General features: G+C 46.0%; 1 protein-coding gene across 1 annotated transcript in view; it reads left to right on the top strand.

Moving 5' to 3' along the window:
- Window positions 1-9992: 9992 nt before the first annotated feature.
- Window positions 9993-24290, top strand: part of LOC120023030 (metastasis-associated protein MTA1-like) — a 100882-nt gene continuing 86584 nt past the window's right edge. The window contains exons 1-3 of the mRNA XM_038966979.1: window positions 9993-10295; window positions 19086-19153; window positions 19983-20076. Of these exons, the coding sequence (XP_038822907.1) occupies window positions 10268-10295; window positions 19086-19153; window positions 19983-20076 (190 nt within the window). The 5' untranslated portion in view covers window positions 9993-10267. The remainder of the gene's footprint in view (window positions 10296-19085; window positions 19154-19982; window positions 20077-24290) is intronic.

Below are 24290 nucleotides of genomic sequence, written 5' to 3'. Positions count from 1 at the left end.
GACCCCACTGCTATCTCATTACCATAATGCCCAATTCTCATTACCATGCCATATGGTGGTCTGTTACGGTAATTAGAAGTTCAGTTATGGTAATGATAAAAAGAGTTTCTGATGCATGTGCAATATAACTCCATCACACTATGTGCGCAACAGATAACCAAACAACAGTGCTAGGTGCATGCACACTTAAATGAAAGGGTAACTACACTCAACATTTAAACGTTTTATTTTTTTCAGACCAATTTTTTTTCTCCTGATCTGGTTTAAGCATTGTTAGCACATCCAGTTTTTCTATTAGAAAAGTGAAAACCTGAAGAAAAATAAATCATAACAACCACCACCCTTAACACCTTCGATGACCCTTTCACATCCCACCACTGCTAAAAAAAACACTGAGTTAGATGGGGAGAGGTTTGTCTGTGATAAAGAGGTCCTCTGCTTTTTTAACATCACATGCAACCAAACTAGTCCTGCAAGCTCTGGCTTTGTCGCATTTGTATGGTCAGGTGCGGCAAAACATTTAGTAAAAAAGCTGTAGCTGGCTCAGAACAGAACGTCTGGCCCTCAAATGTACACAGAGGGCCAATGTCAATAACGTGCAGGTCAGACTCTCCTGGTTCAGAGTGGAGGAGAGATTGACTGCATCACTGCTGGTCTTTGTAAGAAGTATTGACGTGCTGAAAGTACAGAATTGTCTGTTCAGCCAGTTAACACACAGATCAAAACCTATACATACCCCACAAGACACACAATCAAGGGTCTCTTAACAGTCCCCAAGAGAGGCTGGGAGGCACACAGTACTGTATAGAGCAATGACTACATGGAATTCTCTTCCACCTCAGGTTTATTTTATTTATATAACTAGGCAAGTTAGTTAAGAACAAATTATTATTCACAATGATGTCCTACCAGGGAGCAGTGGGTTAATTGCCTTGTTCTGTGCATAAAATGTGTAATTTGCTCTTTATTTTTAATATGAATTTAAAACAGAAATAATAATAAAAAATCCAGGTTATGAACATGAGACACATTACGGTAATGAGATAACTGATAAAATTGAAAATATACTTAAAATCAAAATTTCATTAGCATTAGCAAAACATTTGCTACATTTTCACCTTGCTATGTTTTTTTTCTAACTTTACAAGTGTAACGGTAATGAGTTTTTTTGTGCATGATTTTGGAAAATGTGTATAAATCATTCAATCTGAACAGTTAAGATGATTCATTTAACATAGACAATCATTTAAGATGGTATTTTATCCATTACAATTTTTTTTCTTTCTACATTTACTAAGAGTAATACCAAGTTTGTGAGAATCCCCCAGATGCTGGTTCTGGTGGTGAGTGAGATCTCCACTAGCCATACCCTAATATAACCACCCTCCTTCATGGCATTGCCCTTATCTTGCCATGGCCTCTCCTTTCTACACCCAAACAAACAATCTTCACCATTCACACACTCTCTCTCACGCACGTGTACACACACACACACACACCCACCCACCCACCCACCCACCCACCCACCCACCCACACACACACACACACACACACACACACACACACACACACACACACACACACACACACACACACACACACACACACACACACACACACACACAGACACACACAAACACACACACACAACTCTATGTTCCTCCTAATCTAACAGACCAACAGGAAAATGAACGGGAAGGCAAGGGCAAAAATGGTGGAAATAAAAACTCAGTGCCTCAATAAATAAGAATAAGATGATGTCAGAGTTAATGGAGGTCAGCTGAGGCTCCAGCTCTGTTAGCTGGCCTGCCCTGGGCCTCAGGATAAACAGTGCTGACTGTGTGATCCAAACAGCCTAAAAAATACATAATAAATAAATGACAGAAGTGTCATATCCGTATCATCAGGGATTGCAGCACAGCCTGAACAGCCTGAACAGCCTTGCCTGTCTGCTGTCCACGCAACACTGCTGTGCACGGAGCATATGAGGACAATTGAGAAAAATGTGTTTGCTGTGACCTCTGTTGGCGAAGAGAGGAACCTGCCCCTTAGTGCATCATGGTAGTCATGATACTCACACATCTCAGGTCTCATGTGGATGGAGCCCATGACCCAATGCAGTTTGCATGCAGGAAGAACAGATCAGTGAAGGATGCAGTCTTGACGGTGATCCACAGTGCCGTGACACACCTGGGGAGGCCTCACTCTTATGTGTGCATCATTTTGCTGGAGTTCTTCTTTGTTTTTAACTGCATGCAGCCTCACCACAAACTCTCCCACCTACAGGTGGACCCCAGCATTACCTTGTGGGTGCTGGACTTCCTGCTTTACAGGGGGAAGTATGTCAAGTTCAACAACACAACATCCCTTCCTCTGTGTACATCTACCAGTTCCCCCCAAGGAACTGTCATCTATCCAGGGCTATTCTGGAGTGAAATATGCAGATGACACTGCCTATGTCAACCTCTCGGACGACACACTACATTTCCAAACATAAGTTAACATGGTTCATAATTGTTACCTTAACAACTATCTCATACTCAAAAAAAATAAAAATAAACTGCTTATTGATTTCCAGAGGAAGGCACACCCAGTGAGCCACCTAGTCCTGGGTGGTGAAGAGATAGAGAGTGGAGAGTTTTAAGTACCTGGGAACCATCATGGACAGCACACTCTCTTTACATGCCAATTCTCAGAACATCAATAAAAAGTGACGACTGTACCTCCTCCACAGGATACTGTCCAACTACTGCACCAGACTGAGACAACTGAATGTCAACACCAGGATACTGTCCAACTACTGCACCAGACTGAGACAACTGAATGTCAACACCAGGATACTGTCCAACTACTGCACCAGACTGAGACAACTGAATGTCAACACCAGGATACTGTCCAACTACTGCACCAGACTGAGACAACTGAATGTCAACACCAGGATACTGTCCAACTACTGCACCAGACTGAGACAACTGAATGTCAACACCAGGATACTGTCCAACTACTGCACCAGACTGAGACAACTGAATGTCAACACCAGGATACTGTCCAACTACTGCACCAGACTGAGACAACTGAATGTCAACACCAGGATACTGTCCAACTACTGCACCAGACTGAGACAACTGAATGTCAACACCAGGATACTGTCCAACTACTGCACCAGACATATAGAGAGTGTGCTGACTTTCTGTTTACTGGCTTGGTACAGTGGGCAGTCAGTGGCCTGGTATGGTGGGCAGTCAGTGGCCTGGTACGGTGGGCAGTCAGTGGCCTGGTATGGTGGGCAGTCAGTGGCCTGATACGGTGGGCTGTCAGTGGCCTGGTACGGTGGACTGTCAGTGGCCTGGTACGGTGGGCTGTCAGTGGCCTGGTACGGTGGGCTGTCAGTGGCCTGGTACGGTGGGCTGTCAGTGGCCTGGTACGGTGGGTTGTCAGTGGCCTGGTACAGTGGGCTGTCAGTGGCCTGGTACAGTGGGCTGTCAGTGGCCTGGTACGGTGGGCTGTCAGTGGCCTGGTACGGTGAGCAGTCAGTGGCCTGGTATGGTGGCTAATAAGGGGACCCTCAGTTGGACTGTGAACTTGGGGTCCAAGCTCTGCGGGCTGCAGTGCAGGGGGCTTCAAGATCTCTATGATAAATGGGCAAGGGACAAAGCCAAACACATCATAGAGGACCCCACCCATATTCTTGCCCAATGTTTTGAGCTGCTGCCCTCCGGAAGGAGTTTAAGGGTCCCACTGTTCAGTAAGAATAGGAGCAAGGCTAGCTTCATTCCATCAGCCATCGGGCTGCTGAACAGGGGGACATAACACAGAGATTCAGGCCCAATACACGGTCAGGAGGCCGCTCACACTTTGAATATGTGTAAATGTAAGTGTGACTTGTGTACTAATTTTCCAGTTTTCCGTACTGGGTGTATTATAGTGTGTTGTGTTTGTATATTTGTATGCTGACGTCACAGAATTAATTTCCATGTAACTGGAAAGATAAAGTACAGTATATCATATCGTATGGAAGTAATGAAGAATGGGACTATAGTGCCCACTGCTGTCTGATACATGTAATTGCATACAATGCACTTCATTGCAACACTATGGTAGTACCATTGAGCTTCTTCTGTACTTTAGGTGGCTTACTCAATAACTGCTGTGTATACTTAGTAATAGCACACACCATGGACTGTATCATGTGTCCTTGGTATACGATTGTATCCATAGAATAATAACTGATGGGGAATTTGGTGCCCAAAGAGGTTTCTCTGGATTTTTAGCACGCTCAAAATAATGTTGGGAAATGCAGCTGTATTATTGCTACATTTCCTGTCGCCCACAAAGATATTCCACAGATATGTCACACACTGAGATATTCCACAGATATGTCGCCCACTGAGATATTCCACAAATTTGGCATGAGTAATTTAATGATACATTTCCTCTACGTGAGTCAGAGCGCACACACACACACACACACACACACACACACACACACACACACACACACACACACACACACACACACACACACACACACACACACACACACACACACACACACACACACACACACACACACACGCATGCATGCACACCCACACACCAGTACAGGAATGGAGTGAGGCATGGTGGAGGAACAATAATCTGGATGTAGGGATTCCGCTATACAGGCGCGGGGGGGAACAGGCAGTGGCTCGGGAAGTTAAAGAGACAACTGGAATGTTTCTTCTGTTTCTCCTATGTCTCTCGCAGTTGTCTGACTGTGAGCGTGTCACAGACAAGGTTATGGGGAGAGGTCATCAAGGCTGAGTTCCAGGCTGACTATCTTACAGTCACCTGCCAGATCTCAAAACATATAAACTGTGAACCCGATGATGTGGCATGTAATCATTGGTTGATGAGCACAACGTGACTCTTATATAGTCAACCTGGAATGGGGGCAGTATCTTTCTGGCCAATCAAACGTCACTGCCTGAGTCAGTGTGGTTCATTAGGGAAAACAGCTGGATTGTACAGAGCTCTGACATCACAAAAATCTGGATGAGAAGCCAGCCAATCAAAGACAACATCTGTACAGCAGCCAGAGAGCAGCCAAACAAACAGCATGATGCAGGAACTCATATTCACAGTTCCCAGTTCCCCACAAAACATCAACGCAAACCTTCTTCTTGTTCAAATTGCCTACACAACTGTTTCACTAGCACAGACTGGAATATGTTCTGGGATTCATCCGGTGGCATTGAGGCGTTTACCACATCAGTACATCGACAAAGTAGTCCCCACAGACTGAACATATCCCAACCAGAAGCAATGGAATACAGGCAACATCCGCACTGAGTTATAGGCTAGAGCTGCCGCTTTCAAAGAGCGGGACACTAATCCAGACGCTTATAAGAATTCCCGCGACGACCTCAGACAAGCCATCAAACAGGCAAAGCGTCAAAACAGGTCTAAGATTGAATCCTACTACGCCGGCTCGGACACTCGTCGGATGTGGCAGGGCTTGCAAACTATCACGGATTATAAAAGGAAACCCAGCCGCAAACTGCCCAGTGACATGAGCCTACCAGATGAACTAAATGCCTTCTATGCTCACTTCGAGGCAAGCAACACTGAACCATGCATGAGAGCACCAAATGATCAGGACGACTGTGTGATCACGCTCTCCATAGCCGATGTGAGTAAGACTTTTAAACAGGTTAACATTCACAAGGCCGCAGGGCCAGACGGATTACCAGACCATGCGCTGACCAGCTGGCAAGTGTCTCCCTTGACATATTCAACCTCTCTCTGAACCAGTTTGTAATACCTACACTACCGTTCAAAAGTTTGGGGTCACTTAGAAATGTCCTTGTTTTTGAAAGAAAAGCACATTTTTTGTCCATTAAAATAACAGCAAATTGATCAGAAATACAGTGTAGACATTGTAAATGACTACTGTAGCTGGAAATGGCTGATTCTTTAATGGAATATCTACATAGGCGTACAGAGGCCCATTATCAGCATCCATCACTCCTGTGTTCCAATGGCACATTGTGTTCGCTAATCCAAGTTCATCATTTAGAAAAGGCTAATTGATCATTAGAAAACCCTTTTGTAATTATGTTAGCACAGCTGAAAACTTTTGTCCTGACGAAAGAAGCAATAAAACAGTCCTCAATTGGCAGCTTCATTAAATAGTACCCGCAAAACACCAGTCTCAACATCAACAGTGAAGAGGCGACTCAGGGATGCTGGCCTTCTAGGCAGAGTTCCTCTGTCCAGTGTCTGTGTTATTTTGCCCAACTTAATCTTTATTTTTATTGGCCATTCTGAGATATGGATTTTTCTTTGCAACTCTGCCTAGAAGGCCAGCATCCCAGAGTCGCCTCTTCACTGTTGACGTTGAGACTGGTGTTTTGCGGGTACTATTTAATGAAGCTGCCGGTTGAAGACTTGTGAGGTGTCTGTTTCTCAAACTAAACACTCTAATGTACTTGTCCTCTTGCTCAGTTGTGCACCGGGGCCTCCCACTCCTCTTTCTATTCTGGTTAGGGCCAGTTTGTGCTGTTCTGTGAAGGGAGTAGTACACAGCGTTGTACGAGATCTTCAGTTTCTTGGCAATTTCTCACATGGAATAGCCTTCATTTCTCAGATCAAGAATAGACTGATGAGTTTCAGAAGAAGGTTCTTTGTTTCTGGCTATTTTGAGCTTGTAATCGAACCCACAAATGCTGATGCTCCAGATACTCAACTAGTCAAAAGGCCAGTTTTATTGCTTCTTTAATCAGGACAACAGTTTTCAGCTGTGCTAACATAATTGCAAAAGGGTTTCAAATGGTCAATTAGCCTTTTAAAAGGATAAACTTGGATTAGCTAACACAATGTGCCATTGGAACATAGGAGTGATGGTTGCTGGTAATGAGCCTATGTAGATATTCCATAAAAAATCTGCCGTTTCCAGCTACAATAGTCATTTACAACATGAACAATGTCTACACTATATTTCTGATCAATTTTATGTTATTTTAATGAACCAAAAATGTGCTTTTCTTTCAAAAACAAGTACATTTCTAAGTGACCCAAACTTTGAACAGTGGTGTACATGTTTCAAGTAGACCACCACAGTCCCTATGCCCAAGAACACTAAGGTAACCTGTATAAATGACTATCGCCCCATAGCACACATCTGTAGCCATTAAAGGCTTTGAAATGCTGGTCATGGCTCACTTCAACACCATCATCCCAGACACCCTGGACCCACTCCAATTCACAGACTGACCCAACATATCCACAGATGATACATTCTCTATTGCACTCCACACTGCCCTATCCCAACTGGACAAGAGGGACACCTATGTGAGAATGCTGTTCATTGACTACAGCTCATTGTTCAACACCATAGTGTCCTTCAAGCTCATCACTAAGCTAAGGACCCTGGAACTGAACACCTCTCTCTGCAACTGAATTCTGGACTTCCTGACGGGCCACCCCCAGGTGGCAAGGGGAGGCAACAACACATCCGCCACGTTGACCCTCAACACAGGGGCCCCTCAGGGGTATGTGCTTAGTCCCCTCCCTGTACACCCACGACTGCGTGACAGCACATGACTCCAACACCATCATTAAGTTTGCTGACGACACGACAGTGTTAGACCTGATCACCGACGATGATGAGACAGCCTATAGGGAGGAGGTGGCAGAGACCTGGCAGTGTGGTGCCAGGACAACAACCTCTCCCTAAACGTCAGCAAGACAAAGGAGCTGATCGTGGACTACAGGAAACAGAGGGCTGAGCATGCCCCCATTCACATCGACAGGGCTGTGTTGGAGCGGATGGAGAGTTTCAAGTTCCTCTGTGTCCACATCCCTAAGGATCTATTACAGTCCACACACACCAACAGAGTCGTGAAGAGGGCATGACAATGGCTCTTCCCTCTCAGGAGGCTGAAAAGTTTTGCCATGGGCCCTCAGATCCTCAAAGTTCTACAGCTGCACCATTGAGAGCATATTGATTGGCTGCATCACCACTTGGGATGGCAACTGTGTAAAGCCCAGTACATCACTGGGGCTGAGCTCCCTGACATCCAGGACCTCTATACCAGGCAGTGTCAGAGGAAGGCCCTAAAAACGGTCAAAGACTCCAGCCACCGCACGGCAAGAGGTACCAATGCACCAAGTCTGGAACCAACAAGCTATAAGACTACTAAATAGTTAGTTAAATAGTTAACCAAATAGCTGTTAGTTAACCAATTTTACTCATCACATACGCTGCTGCTACTGTTTAGTATCTATCCTGTTGCCTAGTCACTTTAAACCTACCTATATGTACATATACTGTATACTTCAATTACCTCATACCCCTGCACATCAACTCGGTACTGGTACACCGTGTATATAGCCAAGTTATCATTACTCATTGTGTATTTATTGTGTTATTACTTTTCTATTATTTTTCTAACTCTGCATTGTTGGGAAGGGCCTGTAAGTAAGCATTTCATTGTTAGTCTACACCTGTTGTTAACAAAGAATTATGACAAATACAATTTGATTTGATTTGAGAGCAGATTGTCTTGGATTAGATCCTGTTGATGAATGCAGGCTAGGATAGTGTAGTCACAGGAGGATGCTGTCTGGTTGTAAATCCAATAAACTGGACAACAATGTCGGTAAATGTATAGAAGTGCCACCCTACAGCACACACATACACAAGCGCGCACACACTAACACACTAACACACACACAATGTTACTTAATATTGAATGTGCAAGTAAACAATAATATACCTGCCTACTGTTGCATAGAACTACTTCACTGCGAGTGTATTTGAGGTAAAAAATATATAGAGACCTGTGATTGGCTTACCATGGTCACATGACTGCAGATTTTGGTCCCTATATACTTGGCTTAGTAATTGAGGTTTCCATATGATATAGATCAGATGTTAACCACAGACTTCCTCCAAGTCTCCATTTACATTGAAAACCACCTCGCCAAATACAGTACATATTCAGTACACCATCAGAGGAAGAACCAGAGACCTAGGAGACAATCTCTGCTCTGATAAAATGCCCTATCTATCTGTGTCTCTGTCGGTCTGTCTCTCTGTGTCCATCTGTCTTTTTGTCTGTCTGGCTCTCTCTACCTCTCTGCTGGGGTTTTGGTCTGTCAGTCTGTCTGACTGCCTGCCTGTCTGTCTGTTTGTTTGTCTGTCTGTCTGCCTCTGTACTCTGTCTGTCTGCTTGCCTGTCTGTTTCTGTCCCTGTCCATCTCTGCCTGCCCTCCTGCCTGTCTATCTCCCTGGACTCTGACATGTTTTCATAGTAATAATCTCCTTGCTTGGACCCAGACATTTCACACACCACAGCTCTCTAGATGAGCAATCATTGAAGCTGTCCAAACCGGAAAGACTACTGTGTGGGTAGTGGGTACCTAACTATTTTATCAAACTGTCCTAAACAGCACGTTTCCTAATGATGTTTTACCCAATTCTGTTCAGAATTAGCTGTTGTGTGATGTCAATGTTGGCCTAGCAGTTCAGGACAGTTCAGGACGTGTTGCCTAATCCTGTTTTACTCTTATCCTTTAGAAAACAAATGAATGATGAAGAGAATTAATGTGATTTGAAACTCTCCTTTGTCTGAGAGTAATAAAAAACACATATTGAAAACAGAGGTTGTTACATACAGCCTAGTAAGACTACAACATTATCCATCTCCGCCTCTGTCTTCCATTTGAACATGATGGGACAATGAGGCCATGGGAGATTAACAGACATTTTAAAAGGAATTGACCACACAAATGTATTGTACTCTACTCATATGAAAGTTTAATTCAATCAAACAGCTAAACAGTTCAATACTTTATACATTTTCCATCTAGTAGTGAGTCTGAGGTAAGTAACCAGCAAGGTCACACCAGCAACAGCATTGTTGTGTTGTGTGAGGGAGGCGGGTAGTGAGAGGGCAGTGACGCTGAATAGTGCCCTCCTCCGCTTCCCAATTCCGCCGATTTAGCGGCGGCCCACTCCTCGCTCCTGCACCGACCTCCAGGGGAAACCGCTTTGTTACCAACCGTATCCAAATTTTACGCGGGTTACCCAAGTCCGACTCAATTAAAATACAGTAGCCCCAGAGAAGTAGGTTTTGGAGACATAACGTGTACTGTCTCTTTAAGATCCCTTGGCTAGTTTGCTTCGTATTGATCAATCCACCATTTTCCAACACACAGCGGCGGCAGTGGTAACACAGCGACAGCTAACCCTACCTGGAGACGCCAGGACCCGGGGCAGTCATGGCAGCGAACATGTACCGGGTTGGAGGTAAGGGGGAACACATTTTGGGACAATTTTGTATCCTTTATGTTGCGCTCGCCCGGTTCGTCGCAGGATTTGCAGCATGTTTTTACCCTTCCTCTTATTTCCTAAAGCGCCTTGTGTTTCAGTCAGAGTGATGAAGACGATGGTGACTGTGAGGAGGAGGATGGTGATGAAGGGCAGTCTCGTAGAGCTAGGGCTCGACCCCGGGTTTTTATTGTTGTTGTTTCCATCCCGTGTCGCTATAGTTGTTACACAAACCAATATGATCGTCTTTGGTAGGCCTAACAGCATTTGTTTACACTAAAATAGTTAAACCGCGATTCGCTTTTAAAAGTAAAGTTTGGCTTGCCAGGCAGCTACCAAACGTTAGCTAGCTAGGTTGCTAACATGTTATTTTGCTCTGTGGATAGAGTGAGTTAGAATTAAAGGAATTAGTATTAAATTAGTTTTCTAGCTATCTCTGGTGCGAGTGTTATGAGGCAGGGCAGGATGACTACTGCTGGTCTCTGAAGTTAGCTAACTTAAATACGGTAGCGAGCTACCTTCCAGAATTATAATAAATTACAATTTAGTCTACTCAGGTTCAGGTTGAGTTAATTTACCTGAGAGTAGCTATCCAACTCACCTGGATCTTTTAGTGTTGGGGGATTGATTATAGTTAGAAGACTGAGGTCAGGTGTTTCACTCTCCTGCAATACATTTGAAGAGGAGTTTGTCAACAAATTGGTGACTATCCAGTAAGCTAACGTTAGTCAAGCCACACTTTTTAAACCAAGCTTGTTAGCTAGTGTGAAAATGTTTGTTGACCACAACTGTGTGTGTGTGTGTAAAGTGTTGGTTTCATAAACGGAAATAAAAGATCCCAGAAATGTTCCATATGCACAAAAAGCATATTTCTCTCAAATGTTGTCAACAAATTTGTTTACATTTCTCCTTTGCCAAGATATTCCATCCACCTGACAGGTGTGGCATATCAAGAAGCTGATTAAACAGCATGGTCAGTACACAGGTGCATCTTGTGTTGGGGACAATAAAAGGCCACTCTAAAATATGCAGTTTTGTCACACAACGCCACAGATGTCTCAAGATTTGAGGGAGTGTGCAATTGGCATGCTGACTGCAGGAATGTCCATCAGAGCTGTTGGCAGAGAATTGAATGTTAATTTCTCTACCATAAGCCACCTCCAACTTCATTTTAGAGAATTTGGCAGTACGTCCAACTGGCATCACAACCGCAGACCACATGTATGGTGTCATGGGTGAGTGTTTTTCTGATGTCAACGTTATGAACAGAGTGCCCCACGGTGGGGTTATGGTACGGGCAGGCATAAGCTACGGACAACGAACACAATTCAATTTTATCGATGGCAATTAGAATGCTCTAAAATACCGTAATGAGATCCTAAGGCCCTTTTTTTTTTTTTTTAGGTATCTAGGTATCAGATGCATATCTGTATTCCCAGTCGTGAAATCAATAGATTAAGGCCTAATTCATTTATTTCAATTGACTGATCTCATATGAACTGTAACTCAGTGAAATTGTTGCATATATATATATATTACATTGAACAAAAATAAAAATGCTAAAATGTCTGATTTTACTGAGTTACAGTTCATATAAGGAAATCAGTCAATTTAAGTAAATTCATTAGGTTCTAATCTATGAATTTCACATGACTGGGCAGGGGCGCAGTCATGGGTGGGGCCTGGGAGGACATAGGCCCACCCACATGGGATCCATGCCCAGCCAATCAGAATGAGTTTTTCCCCACAAAAGTGCTTTATTACAGACAGAAATACTCCTCAGTTTCATCAGCTGTCTGGGTGGCTGGTCTCAGACGATCCCGCAGGTGAAGAAGCTGGATGTGGAGGTCCTGGGCGTGGTTACATGTGGTCTGCGGTTGTGAGGACGGTTGGACATACTTCCAAATTCTCTAAAATTACATTGGAGGTGGCTTAGAGTAGAGAAATTAACATTACATTCTCTGGCAATAGCTCTAGTAGACATTCCTGCAGTCAGCAGGCCAATTGCACACTCCCTCAACTTGAAACATCTGTGGCATTGTGTTGTGACACAACTGCACATTTTAGTGACCTTTTATTGTCCCCAGCACAAGGTGCACGTGTGTAATGATCATGCTGTTTAATCATCTTCTTGATATGCCACACCTGTCAGGTGAATGGATTATCTTGGCAAAGGAGAAATGCTCACTAACAGGAATGCAAACACATTTGTGCACACATTTTGAGAGAAATAAGCTTTTTGCGTCTATGTAACATTTCTGGGATCTTTTATTTCAGCTCATAAAACTTTGGACCAACACTTTACATGTTGCGTTTATATTTTTGTTCTGTGTTTTTTTTCCTTTTTTTTCAAACAATTGTTAACGGTGACCACGGTCATTTGGCTAACCAATAACCATCATCCAAAATGTCATGACCGTCACAGCCCTAACCTCAACACAGTGTCAGCAGCACCAGTTGTAGATTGTGAATGTGACAGATGGGGTCAATGGGACCAGTCATGGAGGAGACAATACTATATAACAACACAGCCTAGTCTTCCCACTCTTATTATTCATACATGTCAACTGGCTGTCAGCTGTTATGAACAAGTTGTTTTTCAGACAAGTGAGACAACTCACTGTTAAGATAGCTAGCTTTCATACAATATAGCCTACGGTTTGTTTCAGGCACTGTGTATAAATGGTGAGGATTGTGTGTGTGTGTGTGTGTGTTGTTGTGCCTGTCTGCATGCGATCAGGCCCATGCTGCTGTATAGAAGAGACTCATGAGTTGTTGTGGAAACAGGTGAATTGAAGCCACTCCTCTTCTGTGTTAAACAGTCACTCGGTGCACACTGAGACGAGCTACATTTTTCCCCCATTTCCAGCAGATCATTTTAATTGATAGCTGGAAATGCAACTTTTGACAGCAGATTCACTACTGCTTTACACTCATTTTGGAAATTATGGAACTGTTTGCCAGTATCTCAAGAAGCTCTGATGAATGGCCAATCAATCAGTACCAAGATAGTAAAAGTAGGCCTAGATTTTAAGGAGTGAAATGGTTTTGAATTTCCATGTCAATAACATTTATTTTATAAAGCTCTTTTTACATCAGCAGTTGTCACAAACTGCCTTACAGATACCCAGCCTAGAACCCAATAGAGCAAGCAATGCAGAAGCACAGTGGCCAGGAATAACTCCCTAGAAGGCTGGAAACTAGGGAGGAACCAGGCACCAAGTGGTGGATGGTTCTCTTCTGACCCTCTACATTCCCCGTAGGTCTCCTGTTTGGACCTACCACCCCAGTCATTGCCTTAGCTCTTCGGTACAATGGCAGTACACTGATGTTCAGAAATGGCTTTGGTCACAATTAGAGTTCTGAAGAGAGTCCCACATGTCAGTGAACCATTGTCAGAAGAAGCACCCATGGCACACTTTGAAGCTCTGTGCGAAGATCCAGGATAAAACAGATGCCACTGTGGTTGCCTTGTCCCCTCCTCCAGGCTTGGTTGGCATCAAAACAAAGCCTGGCTCCTCTCAAAGATGGCCAACACTTAGCAAGACAATTCTGGAGACAATGCTAGATCATCAGAGGCACTGAGGACTTTCCTTGTGGCTGAATTATGAACACAGTACGCTTGCCAGGCCCTAATGTCTTTGTTTCCCCCGTTAGATCAGGACTTAGACCACTGCGCCACCCGGGGGGCCCTCATCCAATAGATAATTTGTCTTTTCTAGTACATCACTCTTCTGGAGAGCGAGAGAGCGCCACCTCTGGCATTTAGGTACCCTGAACATTTTATCCTCCAAAACCCAAGGACCATTTTTAAAACAAGGGTCTGGATGGTTGTTATTGGATGTTAGTCACACATTATTATTGTGAACTACAGGTAACTGCCAAAATAAAGGAAACACCAACATATAGTGTCTTAGTAGGGCATTGGGCCATCAGGAGCCAGAACAGCTTCAATGCACGTGGTGTAGATTCTACCAATGTCTGGAACTCTATTGGAAGGATGCGACACTTCTTCACGAGAAATTTCATTTTTTTTGTGTGTTTTTGTTGATGGTGGTGGAAAACTCTGTCTCAGGCGCCGTTCCAGAATCTCCCATAAGTGTTCAATTGCGTTGAGATCTGGTGACTGGGACGGCCATTGCGAATGGTTTACATCGTTTTCATGCTCATCAAACCATTCAGTGAACACTCGTGCCCTGTGGATGGGACATTGTCATCCTATGGGGGCATAGCCATGGTAGTCAAAATAATGGCCTGCCCAGCATTTTTATACATGACCCTAAAGCATGTTTGGATGTTAATTGTTTCATGAACTTAGGAACCACACCTGTGTGGAAGCACCTGCTTTCAATATACTTTGTATCCCTCATTTACTCAAATGTTTCCATTATTTTGGCAGTTACCTGTACCATCATAATATCCAAAACAGGCATTTAGTGTCCCTGAACATTACCCTTAACAAAACCCATTGTAGCCTTCCTTCTTACATCGGAGGAGAGTTAGCCAGAGTTGCTTGATCAGCATTATCTACCTGGCATCTTCAGCTTATTTTCTCAGGCTCACACTAAATGATCACCTAATTGCCATCATGCAACTACTAAGTGTTTAGTTGGATTGGCTCTCCTGTGGAACCCCCCCCCCCCCCCCCCCAATGGCACGGTCACATGGCAATGGCATTGGCTCATCAGAGTAGGTTACATGTCATGCAGAGACAGCCCATGGTGGGATCGATGTTTCGATGAACACTGTTAGGACAAAGAGCATCACTGTCTTCAGTGACAAGTCCCCTGACGGCCAGTCACTGTGATAGAGATGTGATATATAACAGCAGAAATAACTGTAAAAATTTCCTCAGCAGATCAGTAACATATTGTGTGATGGTTAGGTGACAAATGACCTGCGGCCACACAGAGGTGTGCACACCTGTATACACACACACACACACACACACACACACACCACACACACAGCGTCTCCATGGAGCCGAACAGACTCCATCACACAGGTGGTAAACACACAGCATAGATTGTCAGCAGGATTGCCGCAGGTTTTAGACAGAGAGAACATGACACCGTGCGTCTCTGATAGAAGGCATCGCCTCCACCTTTTTCCCAACAGTCACGGACAGCACCGATTATCATAGTCAGTTTGGCTGTTCATAAGAGGAAATGCAGGACCTATTTTAGTGAGATGGATGGACAGAGCGTATATGAGAGTTGGAGAGTAAGTGGGAAAAGAAGAGTGTGATAGGTTCAGTGGGGGATTGAATTACCTGACTGCCATTGCCATAGTAACCCCCATACCATATCCCTGCACACCGAGACTGACCCTGATATGGCCTGTGGTGTCTGCTCCTCTCCACAAGAACATACCGCTGTGTAAGTGTGGACTGGACTTGCGTGGGAGGATGTTCTCTACCTCTCGTCTGTATCTCCCGCTAGTCCCTATGCCCATGTCTTTGTCTGTTTTTAATTGCTTACTTATTTACTTATTTCTGCTTGTACGTCAGTCGATGTCTGTCTGGCTCTTTCTCATTCCGTCTGTCTGTTTGTCCGTCTCTCTGCATGTCTGTCTTTCTGTCTGACTCTGGCCTGGTTTGGTTCCACTCAGAGCGGGCTGACTGTCTCTTTGGGTCTCAGCTCAGCAACATGGTACGATTGGCTCAGAGGATATTTGACTGCACTGTGACGTGGCGGTTAATGAGGGCGCGTGATTGGCTGAGGCTGGCAGTGGGGGAGGGGTGGGTGTAGCAGACGCTGGCTGTGGGCACATGTAGGCTGAGATGGCAGGAGGGTAGGCAGACAGACAGTTTGGTTTGCATGGAGCCTGTTCTGTATTTTAGCTGTATAACAGTTTTCTGCTTGTATGTTTTTTTTTTTCTAGGAGCCCCTCTCTCTTTCTCTCTTTGTTTACATGAACCCTGAAGTATGTGTGTGTGTTCCTCCCTTCCTGGGAGAGTGGAGACTTACTCAGACAAGAGACGAAGATTCGGACTGGAGGGAATGGGGCAGGCCTGGAATTTAGTGATTTTTAGGGGCAAGGCCATATGCCGGCAAGGCCATTAACCAAAAATTGCCAATTTGAAATTGATTTGAAAACTGAAAAATACTAGCTATTCTGTTATGAAAAACACAAGTGTATGTAAGTGTACATAAGTAATTGGCCTACAGGTCAAAGGGTAGGTGATAGCCTATGGGAATTGGTTACAGTCTGTCATGTCCACACTGACACTGACAGGAGGAAGGTGCCTGAAAATGTAGCCAAACTTTAATGAGACTTTTATTTATTTACAGATACACACACACACAGGCTAAAGGAGCTGTCATGTTTAACAATTAGAATGCAGGATAATTAACATGAACATCTAAGGCTTGATTCTGTAGTACTAGCGCCACTGTTTTCAGATGGCAGAGAAAGGCCAGTGCCTGTTCTGCACCACATCATCACCCACCTTGCAATCTGAGCAGAGGCAGTTATAATTTTTTGAAACTATTTAACCATAAATGCAATTGTTCAAAACCTGGATTTTTATATATATATTTTTTTCCCATGTTCTGACCATAGGAATGTTAAAAGGATTGTTTTATAAAAACTTCCTCATATGCCATTGAAACCAGTATTTCTCTCATGTTCTCAATTTTCCTTTGTTGTCCAGCAGCCAAAGACACACTCCTAGTCATATTAACAGCCATGTGCTAGTTGTTGCATTTCTACATCTTCTCTCTTTATTTATTTCTAAAGGAGATTTTCATTTATGCATTTATGAAACTGCTCTCATTTGCGGCCCAATTTGGAGAACGGTGTATTCCCGCTAATTGCATTTTGGAACATTCGTGCTTATATGCAAGGCTTACTGTCTTGTGCGTGTTGCTGCGCTTATAATGTGAAGAAATAGCCTAATGGCTTATCAACATTTTAACCTAAATGTTCTGATCTGTTGCATCAGCGTAATTGTTTTTAAAATGTTTTTGGTGTACAGTGGGTGTAATCATTTGGAATCTATCCCAGAGTCGTTTTGGAATATTTATTTCTCGCCCAGAATGACCAATAGAATTGGTCAACTTTCGTACTATGGGGGATAGTAGATTGACATAGGCTAGTGCTTTTGTTGTTTGTTACTCATCTAGTTGGCTTACGAAAAGTAAATGTGGACAGTTCTTCTAGCGTCTTGGAATTTGATAAGAAGGATGTGCGTCGTTTCCTCCCGATCTGTCTTCACTAGTAGCCTACTTCAGAGCTGCGACGCCTGTGAGAAGGACCCCATCATGTGACGGGCATTGGCTAATAAGAATTGAGATATCTGAAAGAGCCTTGTGAGTGAGAGGTGCTTCGGAACAGGGTGATTGGCAGACGGGAGAATGGAATTATAATTATTATACTCATGGCACAACAGCCACTTTGGCTGCAAGGCATGAAAATGGGAGGCCTGGATAGGGGTCGACTAGGGAAAGTGGAGGGGGGACGTTGGAGGGCTTAGACTAGGTAGTGTGGATGGGGGAGATTTGAGGGGGTGGGAGTAGACTGTGGAGGGGTGAGAGAGTACGGGGTAGACTACGGAGGGTTGAGGGGGTGGGAGTAGACTATGGAGAAGGGGGGTGGGGGGAAGATGGAGGATGCGAGTGAATGGATGTAGGGAGAATAGAGGAGGAGACAAGGGGGGGTTTAGCTCCAGGCAGCCTACCAAGTGTGCGGTGTGATAATCTGACGTTAGCCAAGACGCATGCAGGGTTAAGACTAGGCACCCTACCAAGCCCAGGGCCTAAAGGGATGTCAGGCTGAGTACTGAGGCTGCTATGGGCCTGGAGCTGGGCCAAGATCAGGGAGCGGGGGAGGGGAGAGCAGGGGGATAGGAGAGCAGGGGGCGAGGAGGGGAATGAGAGCAGGAGGGGGGATAGGAGCGCATTGGGATAGGAGAGCAGGGGGGAAGGGGATAGGAGAGCAGGGGGGAAGTGGATAGGAGAGAGGGGGGATTGGAGGGGGATGGGAGAGCAGGGGATGGAGGGGATGGGAGAGAAGCGGCGGGGGGGAGAGCAATGGGAGGGGGATGGGAGAGCAGGGGGGGTTGGAGGGGGATGGGAGAGAAGGGGGGGATTGGAGGGGGATGGGAGAGAAGCGGCGGAGGGGAGAGGGATGGGAGAGCAGGGGGAGAGTTGGAGGAGAGGGGATAGGAGAGGGGAGAGCAGGGGGGAGGGGATGGGAGAGCACGAAGGGATAGGGGGGAGCAATGCAGGGGGAGAGCAATGGGAGAGCAGAGAGAGAGGGGAGAGCAAGTGGGGAGGGGATGGGAGAGCAGGGGATGGTTGGGAGAGAAGCGGCAGAGGGGAGAGAGGAGGAGGAGGAGAGCAGAGCAGGAGGGGGGATGGGAGAGTAGGATGGGAGAGCAGAGGGAGGGGATGGGAGAGCAGAGGGAGGGGATGGGAGAGCAGAGGGAGGGGATGGGAGAGCAGAGGGAGGGGATGGGAGAGCAGAGGGAGGAGAGCAGGGGGAGAGGGTAGGAGAGTAGGGGAGGGGAGAGAAGGAGCTGGGTCAAGAGCACAGACCGAGGTAGAGGGAGCTGGAAATGGAAAGGAAGAAAATATTGAATTGTGGGTCTGCACGTTTTGATTTACTGTACAACATGCTATTGAAGTCATCCATTGGTCAGAGGGGCTAAACCACTCAGTGAGAATCCAGTTGCCACTGTCTCTGTCAGTTGGATATACAGAGTGACCTTGTTAAGACACTGTACTGACGTTCTCTCTCCCTCCTTTCTTCCCTCTTCCTCCACAGATTATGTTTATTTTGAAAACTCATCCAGTAACCCACTGCTGATCCGGCGGATAGAAGAGCTCAACAAGGTGAGACCGTGGTGTGTGTGTGTGTGTGTGTGTGTGTGTGCGCGCGCTCAGTCTCTCGAGTCCTTTTATCTACTTCCCAAGAGTCAGATGACCTCGTGGATACCATTTTTATGTTTCTGTGTGCCATTTGAAGGAAGTTGCAAACTAGCGCTAGTGCAATTGCTAGCAGATACCCATAGACTTCCAGTCATTGTGCTAATAATAGTTAGCATTGACTCACAAAACTACCTCTTACTTCCTTCATACTGGACATAGAGACATACAAATGGTATCCACGAGTTCATCTCTGAGGAAGTAGATAAAGTGCCAATCATTGCCAAAATCCGAAGTGTCCCTTTAACAGATGGACACAGACCTGAGCCTAGGCCTAGCTTAGCTGCTGCACTCACTCATGCCACTGTCAGTCTGCCCAGACAGGCATAGCAGTGTCTCTTTCCCAAATAGTCTCAGATCCCTTGCTTTCTCTTTCTTTCACTCCTAAAAAAAAAATGCATTGGAGGAGAAGGTCAGAGGGGAGGGCCCAATATGGTTTGAGAAGGTGACGAGATTAACACCAATAATCGTTAGTCACCCCACTTTGATCAATCAACACTGGCATGTAAATGACTTCTTATAGCATAGTTATTACATGACCTAGGCTAGTTCTACTGTTGCTCACCAGACTTCACCAGAGTTTCTGCTCGTTCTGATATCGTAAGCAAACCTGAACTCCAACTCGACACTCTGTGTGTGTGACCAATGACGTGTGGCAGGCGCGCGCGGCTTGTGGTCAGTTACCATGGCAACCCTCAGTCTTCAGTTCTCTCTCTCTGTCTCGTATTGTTTACAGACGGCCAATGGAAACGTGGAGGCTAAAGTGGTCTGTTTCTACCGACGCAGAGACATCTCCTCAACGCTCATCGCCCTCGCCGACAAACACGCACGTGAGTGACACGCACGGTTCACTGTTCAGTCAGAATCCTCTATTTCTTCACCAGCTAACCACTGTGATTGTTCAACATTGAATGTCAGTGTTCAAATCCCCTAGTAATAGTGACTGTTCAGTCAGAAACCACGTATTAATGTAACCTTTATTTATACAGGTTAAGCTATTGTCATTCAGATTAAACCTCTTGCAAGAGGGACCAGTTCCCTCTACACTGATTGACTAAGCACCATTCAGCATCCAATGCCACTTCATTCCCTTGTATAGGCTAGTTCACAGAGAGATGGTTGGACTGAACTGTTTTCAAATGTGCCAGTAAAGCTAATTCAATCTGATGAGTTCTGTCATGTATAGTGAAAGACAATAGCTGTGTTCGAATACTCATACTAACTGTACTATTTGTGACGTGAATTGAGTATATAGTTAGTATGCCAAAAGTTCCCGGAAGTCGTACTAAATTCGCCAAAATACGAAGTATACACGCAGTGGACACGTTCTGTGCTTTTAAGGCCCATAATGCAATTCTTCAGAAAATGGGCTTAGCTTCACAATGTTTTCAGATTTGAAGAAAATGGCGAAAAATTTGCAGCCGAAGTCCGACGGGAGGGTATACAAATTCGTTGCTTTAACTATATTAATTTTATTTAATCTTTATTGCTTTAACCAATTATAACAAATGTAAATAAAATGTAGAGTAATGTAATAAACTAATTACTTTTCAAATAAGTTACATTACACGTTATGTTGGCTGACAATTTGTTAGCTAGGCTATTCTTACAAACCGCAAACCCGGTACATACTGCTGTAATGATATGCTATGTTGGCTACCTACTGCAACGTTAGTTGGCTACTAGTACATCGAACTTGCCAGTATATTTACTTTATGCCATCTAACTAACTACCCAATGTTTATTGACTTGATTCACGTCATTCATAGCTTGGCATAGTCGTTTTTGGATTCGTTCATAAACTCGCTCTGGCTATCTACTCCAATTACAGAGCACTCTCGTTTGCCTGCCAGAGGCAGAGCTCAGAATAACTGATTAATTGACAAACGCTGTGGCCAGTGTCAGTAAACGTCGGTAAAAAAGTGTAATTAAATTGTTGCCGGCGGCACGGTTAGTCACCAACACTGGATAACATGAAAACAGCCTAACCAGCTCTGCTAGGGTGAGTAAAATGGTCAGAGTGATGTGTTCTCTCATTTGTGTCTGGGAATAGCTAGCCAACTTTAGCCAGTTAGTTTGGGTGCTTTACTGCGGTTGTGAGGTCAGCACGCTTGGATCAACCATACTCCTCGGCCAGAGCGTCCAGTGTGCGCTCTGTACGCTCCAAGAGCGACATGCTCTGAATTTACGAACTGACAATCTGACAACGCCCTGAATATACAAACGCCCAGAGCGCACCCTGGCACTTCAGATTGAATTTGCGAACACACCTGAAGTCTAGCTAGTAATTTGTTATGCTAACAAGCTAGCAAGAGGTTGCATAGCAACAGCATCAACTTCCGGTAGACTAGGTGAAGCGCTAGTATGCTCAACTGAAAGGATACCGTTAGTTTACAGCATACTAAAATGAACTAATAGTAGATGTTAGTATGGGTATTCGAACACAGCTAATATCTCTATCAGTTCTAGACTAGTCTAGGCAAATGTCAGTGTTTGTTTACGTTTGCTCATCTAAGCAGGACTGTGTGTGAATGACTATTTTCAGGCCAGCGTAACTGTGTACTCATCCTCGTGTGTGTGTGTGTGTGTGTGTGTGTGTGAGAGCGGGCTCTGCAGTGTTAGCGGCTGTAGCTAGCTGTGTGCTGTATCTTCGAGCTGTTGCTGTTTTGGGCTGCTTGTATCTGTTCTATCAGTGCAGTAGACTGTAGCTGTGAGGGCTGTCTGTAGCTGTGAGGGCCTGACTAGGGGAAAAAGTGAATCGTTCTAGAGCAGTACTCCCTCTGTTCTGTCCTACTCTATGTGCTGCCAGCACCAGCAGTAAGTCCTTCCACCTACTCCCAACCTGCGTCCTTCCACCTACTCCCAACCTGCGTCCTTCCACCTACTCCCAACCTGCGTCACAAATGACACACTGCTCCTTATATAGTGCACTACTTTTGACCAGGACTCATAGTGCACTATGTAGAGAATAGGGTGCCATTTGGGATGCAAGACCCAGACAGACATTTACAATATGTGAAGTATGCATGTACGGAATGGCTCCTCACCGCATGGGTGGGCTGGTGTATGTGGTGGGCTGGTGTGTGTGTATGTGGTGGGCTGGTGTGTGTGCATGTGGTGGGCTGGTGTGTGTGCATGTGGTGGGCTGGTGTGTGTGCATGTGGTGGGCTGGGGTGTGTGTGTATGTGGTGGGCTGGGGTGTGTGTGTGTATGTGGTGGGCTGGGGTGTGTGTGTGTATGTGGTGGGCTGGGGTGTGTGTGTGTATGTGGTGGGCTGGGGTGTGTGTGTGTGTATGTGGTGGGCTGGGGTGTGTACGTGGTGGGCTGGGGTGTGTACGTGGTAGGCTGGGGTGTGTGTGTACGTGGTGGGCTGGGGTGTGTGTGTGTGTGTATGTGGTGGGCTGGGGTGTGTATGTGGTGGGCTGGGGTGTGTATGTGGTGGGCTGGGGTGTGTATGTGGTGGGCTGGGGTGTGTATGTGGTGGGCTGGGGTGTGTATGTGGTGGGCTGGGGTGTGTATGTGGTGGGCTGGGGTGTGTATGTGGTGGGCTGGGGTGTGTATGTGGTGGGCTGGGGTGTGTATGTGGTGGGCTGGGGTGTGTGTGTGTGTGTATGTGGTGGGCTGGGGTGTGTATGTGGTGGGCTGGGGTGTGTATGTGGTGGGCTGGGGTGTGTATGTGGTGGGCTGGGGTGTGTATGTGGTGGGCTGGGGTGTGTATGTGGTGGGCTGGGGTGTGTATGTGGTGGGCTGGGGTGTGTATGTGGTGGGCTGGGGTGTGTATGTGGTGGGCTGGGGTGTGTATGTGGTGGGCTGGGGTGTGTATGTGGTGGGCTGGGGTGTGTGTGTGTGTGTGTGTGTGTGTGTGTGTGTGTGTGTGTGTGTGTGTGTGTGTATGTGGTGGGCTGGGGTGTGTGTGTATGTGGTGGGCTGGGGTGTGTGTGTGTGTGTGTGTGTGTGTATGTGGTGGGCTGGGGTGTGTGTGTGTGTGTGTATGTGGTGGGCTGGGGTGTGTGTGTGTGTGTGTGGTGGGCTGGGGTGTGTGTGTGTGTGTGTGTATGTGGTGGGCTGGGGTGTGTGTGTATGTGTATGTGGTGGGCTGGGGTGTGTGTGTGTGTGGTGGGCTGGGGTGTGTGTGTGTGTGTGTATGTGGTGGGCTGGGGTGTGTGTGTGTGTATGTGGTGGGCTGGGGTGTGTGTGTGTGTGTGTGTATGTGGTGGGCTGGGGTGTGTGTGTGTGTGTGTGTATGTGGTGGGCTGGGGTGTGTGTGTGTGTGTGTATGTGGTGGGCTGGGGTGTGTGTGTGTGTGTGTGTATGTGGTGGGCTGGGGTGTGTGTGTGTGTGTGTGTGTGTGTATGTGGTGGGCTGGGGTGTGTGTGTGTGTGTGTGTGTGTATGTGGTGGGCGGGGGTGTGTGTGTGTGTGTGTGTGTGTATGTGGTGGGCTGGGGTGTGTGTGTGTGTGTGTATGTGGTGGGCTGGGGTGTGTGTGTGTGTGTGTATGTGGTGGGCTGGGGTGTGTGTGTGTGTGGTGGGCTGGGGTGTGTGTGTGTGTGTGTGTATGTGGTGGGGTGTGTGTGTGTGTGTGTGTGTGTATGTGGTGGGCTGGGGTGTGTGTGTGTGTGGTGGGCTGGGGTGTGTGTGTGTGTGTGTGTGTATGTGGTGGGCTGGGGTGTGTGTGTGTGTGTGTGTATGTGGTGGGCTGGGGTGTGTGTGTGTGTGTGTGTGTGTGTGTATGTGGTGGGCTGGGGTGTGTGTGTGTGTGTGTGTGTGTGTATGTGGTGGGCTGGGGTGTGTGTGTGTGTGTGTGTGTGTGTATGTGGTGGGCTGGGGTGTGTGTGTGTGTGTGTGTATGTGGTGGGCTGGGGTGTGTGTGTGTGTGTGTGTATGTGGTGGGCTGGGGTGTGTGTGTGTGTGTATGTGGTGGGCTGGGGTGTGTGTGTGTGTGTGTGTGTATGTGGTGGGCTGGGGTGTGTGTGTGTGTGTGTGTGTATGTGGTGGGCTGGGGTGTGTGTGTGTGTGTGTGTGTGTATGTGGTGGGCTGGGGTG

Source organism: Salvelinus namaycush, chromosome 28 (assembly GCF_016432855.1).
Source record: "Salvelinus namaycush isolate Seneca chromosome 28, SaNama_1.0, whole genome shotgun sequence".
NCBI lineage: Eukaryota > Metazoa > Chordata > Actinopteri > Salmoniformes > Salmonidae > Salvelinus > Salvelinus namaycush.
The sequence above is the reverse complement of the archived record's forward strand: the minus strand, read 5'-3'. Positions and strand labels throughout refer to the sequence as shown.